The sequence below is a fragment of the Podarcis gaigeae genome (assembly GCF_964106915.1).
Source record: "Podarcis gaigeae genome assembly, chromosome: 11".
NCBI classification, from domain to species: domain Eukaryota; kingdom Metazoa; phylum Chordata; class Lepidosauria; order Squamata; family Lacertidae; genus Podarcis; species Podarcis gaigeae.
In genome coordinates, this window is record NC_139687.1 from 1,166,907 (window position 1) to 1,176,178 (window position 9,272).

At 45.8% G+C, this 9,272-nt stretch overlaps 1 protein-coding gene across 1 annotated transcript in view; it reads right to left on the bottom strand.

Moving 5' to 3' along the window:
- Positions 1-8,305, bottom strand: part of PTAR1 (protein prenyltransferase alpha subunit repeat containing 1) — a 43,321-nt gene extending 35,016 nt beyond the window's left edge. The window contains exon 1 of the mRNA XM_083702086.1: positions 8,161-8,305. Within this exon, the coding sequence (XP_083558212.1) occupies positions 8,161-8,246 (86 nt within the window). The 5' untranslated portion in view covers positions 8,247-8,305. The remainder of the gene's footprint in view (positions 1-8,160) is intronic.
- Positions 8,306-9,272: the final 967 nt, after the last annotated feature.

The window sequence follows — 9,272 nt, forward strand, 5'->3', positions numbered from 1 at the left end:
AGGGAGAGACAAGAAAGCCTTCTTAAACGAGCAATGCAAAGAAACAGAGGAAAACAACAGAATGGGAAGAACCAGAGATCTGTTCAAGAAAATTGGAGATATGAAAGGGACATTTCGTACAAAGATTACCATAATAAAGGACAAAAGTGTTAAGGACCTAACAGAAGCAGAGGACATCAAGAAGAGGTGGCAAGAATACACAGAGGAATTATACCAGAAAGATATGGATGGCTCATACACCCCAGGTAGTGTGGTTGCTGACCTTGAGCCAGACACCCTGGAGAGTAAAGTCAAATGGGCCTTAGAAAGCACTGCAAATAACAAGGCCAGTGGAAGTGATGACATTCCAGCTGAACTATTTAAAATTTTAAAAGATGATGCTGTTAAGGTGCTACACTCAATATGCCAGCAAATTTGGAAAACTCAGCAGTGGCCAGAGGATTGGAGAAGAACAGTCTACATCCCAATGCCAAAGAAGGGCAGTGCCAAAGAATGCTCCAACTACCGCACAATTGCACTCATTTCACACGCTAGCAAGGTTATGCTTAAAATTCTACAAGGCAGGCTTAAGCAGTATGTGGACCGAGAACTCCCAGAAGTGCAAGCTGGATTTCGAAGTGGCAGAGGAAGCAGAGACCAAATTGCAAACATGCGCTGGATTATGGAGAAAGCTAGAGAGTTCCAGAAAGACATCTACTTCTGCTTCATTGACTATGCAAAAGCCTTTGACTGTGTCAACCACAGCAAACTATGGCAAGTTCTTAAAGAAATGGGAGTGCCTGATCACCTCACCTGTCTCCTGAGAAATCTCTATGTGGGACAAGAAGCTACAGTTAGAACTGGATATGGAACAACTGATTGGTTCAAAATTGGGAAAGGAGTATGGCAAGGCTGCATATCGTCTCCCTGCTTATTTAACTTATATGCAGAATCCATCATGCGAAAGGCTGGGCTGGATGAATCCCAAGCTGGAATTAAGATTGCCGGAAGAAATATCAACAACCTCAGATATGCAGATGACACAACCTTGATGGCAGAAAGTGAGGAGGAATTAACGAACCTTTTAATGAGGGTGAAAGAGGAGAGCGCAAAATATGGTCTGAAGCTCAACATCAAAAAAACGAAGATCATGGCCACTGGTCCCATCACCTCCTGGCAAATAGAAGGGGAAGAAATGGAGGCAGTGAGAGATTTTACTTTCTTGGGCTCCATGATCACTGCAGATGGTGACAGCAGTCAAGAAATTAAAAGACGCCTGCTTCTTGGGAGAAAGGCGATGGCAAACCTAGACAGCATCTTAAAAAGCAGAGACATCACCTCACCGACAGAGGTCCGTATAGTTAAAGTTATGGTTTTCCCAGTAGTGATGTATGGAAGTGAGAGATGGACCATGAAGAAGAATTGATGCCTTTGAATTATGGTGCTGGAGAAGACTCTTGAGAGTCCCATGGACTGCAAGAAGATCAAACCTATCCATTCTTAAGGAAATCAGCCCTGAGTGGTCACTGGAAGGACAGATTTTGAAGCTGAGGCTCCAATACTTTGGCCACCTCATGAGAAGAGAAGACTCCCTGGAAAAGACCCTGATGCTGGGAAAGATGGAAGGCACAAGGAGAAGGGGACGACAGAGGACGAGATGGTTGGACAGTGTTCTCGAAGCTACAAACATGAGTCTGACCAAACTGCGGCAGGCAGTGGAAGACAGGAGTGCCTGGCGTGCTCTGGTCCAGGGGGTCACAAAGAGTCGGACACGACTAAAGGACTAAACAACAACAACATGCAAATAAATTCTTGAGTGCATTATTTTGTTCCACGGCAGGGAGTATGGAAACAGACCATTTAGTTCATTTGTTTAAAAAGTATAAAGACAAAGCAATTTTCAGCATGCTAAGACTTGAGCACACAATTTTGAGCTGCTGAATAAAAAAATATCAGCTACAGAACATTCTAATTATTATTAATTATATTTATTTTTATCCCATGCTTCCTCCAAGGACAAGCCGATAAACAGAGTTTCTGACCCACTGTATCCTGAGAAAATCCCTATCCTAAGGGTTAGGCTGAGACAGTGTCACCTTCTTCTTATTATATTATTACTTTATTTATTACCATACAGTCCCTGGGTGGCTTACAACAACAGTTTAAAACAAATTACATCCACAATAATGTGGCGGGTTCTGAAAATATCTCTCTCTCGGGTGTAAAGATGCCACTCTTCAGCAAATGACAGAAACTGTACAATGATTTCACAACCCAGGGGCTGTCCCAGAAAATGCTTTCTCCCAAGTTGCCACCCACTGCAGCTCTGAGGCTGCTGGAACTACCAAGAGAGCCCCCTCTGCTGAAATGAGAAGGAGAGGGTCTGCAGGGCAGAAGGCAGCCTCTCAGATATTTGGGGCCTAAGGCATTTAGCACTTGATCCAGGTCACAGAGGAAGCTTTGTAGGCGACTTGAAGGAGTCATTTGAATAGCTCAGCTCATTTGCACCACCTTGCAGAGGTGCAAAAATTAATTTGCACAAAGGAATGAAGCTCCTTTTGCACTGGTAACCTGAAACGGGCTTCAGGAGGGAAAAAAGAAAGCTGAACTGAACAATTTGGGGCCTCTCTTTTCTTTCCAAAATTCACTTCTCATAGAAATAAAACTGAAATGTACAAGACACAAAGTAAACTGTTACCCACTTTAAGAAGCAGGGAATAGAGGCTTGCCATAGTCAGAAACCAGTCTCTTCAAATAGCAGATTGCAAGTTAAAAGCGAAGACAGGGCCTTGTTTCGTGTGAGCTGGGCATCCAGGCACTCCCACTACAAAGCAAATAGGTATGCCCAACTGGAGGCAAGCTGTTTTTGTCTTCAGGGGAATCTGACACCCTAGACCAGGCATAGGCAAACTCTGGCCCTCCAAGTGCTTGAGACTCCAATTCCCGTCATCCCTAGCTAACAGAACCAGTGGTCAGGGATGATGGGAACTGTAGTCCCAAACATCTGGAGGGCTGGGGTTTGCCTATGCCTGCCCTAGACCCGCTCAGATCTGCCACTTGCCTGCTTCAGGTTGCAATCCTAGGCACATTTGCCTGGGAATAAGCACCACTGTTCAGGATGAAACAAGGGGCTGTGGGGCAACTCCCATTACATGAACAGAATATCTTCCTGTTCAGAGTGAAAATACTGGCTAGTGCTCTGTGGCCCCAACCAGTGAGGGAGGCGTATTATATTGTATTTTATTTTTGTTTTTAAGTTGTAATCATTCATCTTGTTTTTATTATTGCTTGTAAGCCGCTCTGAGCCCGGCCTTGGCTGGGGAGGGCGGGATATAAATAAAAAATTATTATTATTATTATTATTATTATTATTATTATTATTATTAATTGAAATATTTCTGATGCAAATTTGGATAATTTGCATCAGGATTTTTTCCACTTAAATTGGAGTGGGTGGGGTATAAATAATAAAAATACATATTTATTTCCTATGTCCTAGAGCAGGGTGGTCCAACATGCAGCCCCCAAGGCCTTTTCCGGTGTCCCTCAGAAACATTTGACACCTCCCCCCCAAGCCCTCACACTGGAAAACCAGGTGGGTGTACGGTGGGCTTTGGGAAGGAGGCATGAGGCATTGGCAGAGTCCTAGAGACCTCCTTCCTCCTTCCCAAAGCCGGGCACCTTGCTTAGGCGGCTTGGAGAAGGCAGCACCAGGGCTGGGTGTGCGCGTCCCCCTCCCCATGTGACAAGGCAATGCATGGCCTGTGGAGTCCGTTGAAATACTCTGGCGGCCCACTTGGTATGAAAAGTTGGAGCGCCCTGCCCTAGAGAGGGATCTAATTTAGCATGTTTATTTTATTTGCATTTAATAAACAAAGCTAACAAAACAAAAAGCTTTAAAAATGTTAAAAATGAAATTGATTTTTTCCCCTGGAAGAATAAAGCACTTGGAATATTTTCCACCCCACCTGATTTGCCCCAACTGAGAGTCTCCTGTGAACATCAAATAAGAATTGAAATGGCAATTATATTTTTTCTGTGCTGGCTTAATATTTGAAGGCAACAAGATGTTCCATTCCCAATGGTGTTTACTTGTACTGTATCTGTTAATGCAATGAATGGATGTTGGACTGCAAAGCAATTTGAGGTATCTCTGAGCAACCTAGACAGGACATATATTAAGCTAAGGGAAAGTGGCTGGGGCAACTGAGCCAGATGGGTGGGGTATAAATAATAAAATTATTATTATTATTATTATTATTATTATTATTATTATTATTATTATTATTATACCATTTTCTAATGCTTCAAGCACAGTGTAAGCATTATTTTCTCATCCAAATTAGTAAGACTGCTAGTGTGAGCATCTCCTTACAACAAAATAAAAAGCACAAGAGTAGTCCCATTTTCATTACATGGCTTACTTAATGAATAGGCTTCAAATTTCTGTGGCAGTGTAGGATCCAAGAACACTGCACATTGAATTTGGCAAATTTAGTGAATATTTAAATATAGAACATGATGTCAGTCAAAGTGGCTTGTCCTACTTTAGTCAGAAAAAGACAAATGAGCAAAACATGTCAAAAATATGACTCTTTATGTTTAATTTATAACCACTACAGACATAAAAATAGAAAGTTCTCTTCTTCTAAAGAGATTAAAGCAATCTACTTGAGAGCAAGCAAAAATTCAGTATGAGAGATAACACCACACAACCTGAAAAAACAACTGCTTTCTTAAGGCCCCCATCTTGGTTTGCAACAGACAGAAATGATCCAGGAAACAGAGATTGGCTGCAGTTTTTTGCCGCGGTTCACATGCAGTAATAAACGTGTATTTGCAACCATTCAATATATGAAGACACTTTTCATTCCCTGAAGTGCAGAATTTTCCCAGCTCTCCTTGGTGTCTCTCCTTGATGTGGAAAGAATGGTTATGTTTGATCTCAACACACAAAAACATTTTGTTCTAAAATTCATTCCTACTTCTACACTTAAAGAACAAAGGGCTTTTCAATCACCAGCAAAGGGGTGGTGGGTATTGAAGTTTTGGCCTCCAAGTAAAAGAGAAAGCAAGCATCTCATGATCACATCTGTCCTCTTTAAAGAACCACTTGAAGACTTCTCTGCTGGGGAATTTTGAGGAGGGTGTTGTTCCCACAAACCCCAGGGTACAGGTGTTGTAATTTTAAAAATCTGCACCTGCCCAAGACTCCGGCTCTACTTTTAGTCAACATTTCTACCGCATTTTATTCATCATGTCTATTCCAACTTTTTAGAAAAGACTTAAGCAGACAAAAGATAAGTACAAATTTAAAAACCATTAAAACCATTACCAAAAGGAAAGAATATGCAAAAGCAATTAAAAGATTAGAACGAGTATGAAAGGCAGCAGGAATTAAAGATCAGGTTCAGGATCTTAAAAGAATCACTATCTGCTCCAAAAGCCAAACTTCTGACAGTATTCCAGGGGTTAGTACCATCCCAGCAAAAAAGCCTCCCCCTTAAGCCCACCTTAAAAATAGCTCAAAACTTCTTCTTTTTAAGATCTTGCAAAACTAAAAAGAAAAGAAAAGGCAACTCTAGATAAGGGCCTCAATAGTGGCAATTCTTGAACTATATAGGTCCCTGGCCATTTAGAAAGATTAAAACCACTGAATGAGACCTGAAATCCAAAGGTGACCAACACAGATGATATGCTATCAAAGTTATCTGTCCCAATCTGCCAGATCCAGTCAGCAATCTGGACCATGGAAGTTTCTCAAAGCCAGGTACAACGTGACACAAAAATGAACTCTACTGACTGCCTGTTCAAGATTTTAAGTCAAGGAATAAAAGTGTGAAGTGCTGATGAGTACTAATGCCATCAACTTTGGGACTACTTTAGGATATTGTTAATTGACTCATTAGTAAGCTTTCTGTTCTCAGAATGGAGCCTTAGCAGCTGCTTTGCATGCAGACAGTGCCAGATCCAACTCTGGCATCTCCAGTGGAACTAGCAAAGATTTGCCACCGGGAAGCTTGGAGAACCTCCATCAAACAGTGTTGACAATCCAGAGCAAGATGAATAATGGTCTGACTTGGTATAAGGCAGCTTCCTACATTCTAGAGCAGGCTTCCTCAACCTCGGCCCTCCAGATGTTTTTGGCCTGCAACTCCCATGATCCCTAGCTAGCAGGACCAGTGGTCAGGGATGCTGGGAATTGTAGTCTCAAAAGATACGGAGGGCTGAGTTTGAGGAAGCCCGTTCTAAAGTCTGGCCCAGTTACAAAGTCTACCCCCAGTTACCTGCTGATACAGGATGTGCAAGAGGGTGTTCTCCTTTCCAATAAGTTCTACAAGGAGATTTAAGAATCTCAGAATGGGTCCTTATTCTAAATTTTCACTTTATAGCAACCTGTATTATAAACCCTGTAAGGATGACACTGTAAAAAGTAGCCCTCTCTTCAAAATAATAGATCCAGGGGCAGAGAATGGGGTGCGGTGTGGGTGGGCCACCCCAGGTATCACCACTGAGGAGGGTGACAAAATGCCGGGCGGCACTTACCACGGGGCCTGCAGGTGGTTTGGGTGCCCGCAGGTTCCGCGCTGCGCCAAACGGTCTGCCCACCGCCTCCCCCTCAGCTGTAGGGCGGCTGAGGGGGAGGAAGCAGGCAGACTGTTCTGGGCGTCCTGCCCTGACTGGCCCCGCCCCTGGGCGCAGGGTAAGCGCGCCACCCCAGGCGCCCAATCAGCTTACTCCACCGCTGAACAGACCTACGCATATCTAACAGATGCATAATGCCGCCATCTAATTCTCAGTGCTACTTTACACATTACTAAGAACGCATTTCTGATTGTCTACCATCTGCCTATGTAGCTATCATCATAACACACAGAAGGAAGACATTTATCTAAAAATGTGCCAATCAAAGCTCCCAATTGTGCATTTTTACGGCCTGCTTCCAGACATATGACTCCCCTCCATATGTCATGGTGGTCCCTATGGAGACACAGATGGAGAAAAAGGACACATATTTCCTTTAATTTGTGGTGGGCCCTGTAGTAATTATCAAACAATTTAAAAAGTGGAGAAAGTGTTGCATGCTTTTATTATTTTTAACAGCATTCTGAATTTGTTCAGCGTGTTGACCTCAATAATTGTCATCTTTGAAACTGAGGTTGACCTCAATTATTGTCATCTTTCATCTTTGAAAATATTTTCTTATACATTCATCAAATTCCAGAGCAAAATTTACAAGTTGAGACCTTAGGAGCTAAACACCCATCTATCTATACCTGAAGGAGCGTCTCCACCCCCATCGTTCAGCCCAGACACTGAGGTCCAGTTCTGAGGGCCTTCTGGCGGTTCCCTCATTGCGAGAAGTGAGGTTACAGGGAACCAGGCAGAGGGCCTTCTGGGTAGTGGCACCCGGCCTGTGGAACGCCCTCCCACCAGATGTCAAAGACAAAAACAACTACCTGACATTTAGAAGGCATCTGAAGGGAAGTTTTTAATGTTCAGGGAAGTTTTTAATGTGTGACATTTTAATGTATTTTTAATTTTTGTTGGAAGCTGCCCAGAGTGGCTGGGGAAACCCAGCCAGATGGATGGGGTACAAATAATAAATTATCATCATCATCATCATCATCATCATCATCACCACAGATCTGAAATGGGATCTTACACAAGTTATTCTAACTGGTAAAAGACATCCATGCTAATGATCCAGAGGGCCCCCCCCCCTTTCTTCTCTCCCAATTTGCCCATTTTGGCTAATGATTCATAGAACTGTGGAGTTGGAAGGGACTCTGAAGGTAATCTAGCTCAACCCGCTCCAATGCAGAAATCTCAGCTAAATCACCCACGACCGAGGCCATCATGACACGAAAAAACTATCTGAAATCCCATGAAGAGAGGGATACTGCCAAAGTACATTAACGCCGAACCATTAGAGATGGAAATGTGCTTTCGAGACCAACCCGGCAATCTCCTCCTCCTCCTCCTCCTCCTCCTCCGCGGCGGAGGGCCTTCTTCTCTAGCAAGAGGCAGCTGAGGCTTGCAAGGGGAAGCGAGCACCCGCTGGAGCCCGGGGGCGCGGAGAACTCTCTTGGCTGCCTCGCCGAGGAGGTTCTGGATTCTCCCCTCGGCCAGCGCCCTTCCCTCCCGCCAAGGGCGCCGCCGGGAGCGGGCCGGACTCACATGTGCGGGTTGCGCTGGAAGGCGTTGCGCAGGTCCTTCAGCACGCGCTGCACCAGCACCGCCACCTCCTCCGGGGACTCGGCCATGGCGGGCCGCCGCCGCCTCCTTCGCCTCGGCCTCCTTCGCGGCTCTCGCGCGGGCGGAGGCGGGCCGGGAAAGCCGAGCGCATCCGGGTCAGCGGCGCCGCGGGGCGGAGCGCCGAGTTCGGGAAGCCAGGAGGGAGCGCGGCCGAGACGCCGACGCCGCGGTCGCTCCGCCAAAGCCTCGCGGCCGACCTCCCCCGCCAGTTCCCTCGGGGCAGAGACCGGTCTCCCTCCCGGGAGAAAGTCACCTCGCACGGCCGGGGCGGGCCGGGGGTCCCGCGGCAGAGACGGGCGGGGCTTCCCGAAGAGGCTCGTTGGCCGGGGGACCCCTCCCGGCTTCCCAGAGGGGCCGGTGCCCCACAGCCCCGGAGCCGGATCCCGGCCCCCTCCTGGGAACAGGGATTCTGTCGGGCTCAGCTCTGCAGCTTCTACTTGCATCCCCATCCCAATCAAAATCCTAGCCTTTATCCCCCCCCCCCTCAAAATCTATGACCGTATTTAACTGCACGCCTGCTTTGTATTGCAGGCTTGCCTGGAAAGAAGAGGCAGTGCAAGGTGCAATCTTGCCCAATACATTCCAATGTGCTTACTGGGGGGAAAGTTGACATTAGCATGCTAAACTCCTTCACAATGTACCCTGGAATTTTTAAAAATAAATTTTGTATACTATAAATCCATATAATTCAGGGCGCTTCACAAGATCAATTATGAACAGTTCCATCTGGGGGAAGAATCTTTGTCATTCTCTATCTGGCCAACACAGCCCGTGACGGGGCTTGAGCGCCCTGAAGGCAGCTCCTTGGACAACGGAAGGCTGCGCCGGGAGGAATTGCAGGGCAAGCAGAGGACACCGACTGGACAGGTGAAAGCATCCTCCTACCCACGTGACGCGCAGGGAATCCCCTTATACACAAGGAGTTAATTTAGTCCGAAATGCTGCATCCCTTTGAGCCTTGGTTGAATTTAGGCCCCACATCCAGCAACCTTTGTATAGCAATGAAGCGAGCGACACAACAGTGCCTCTGTGCA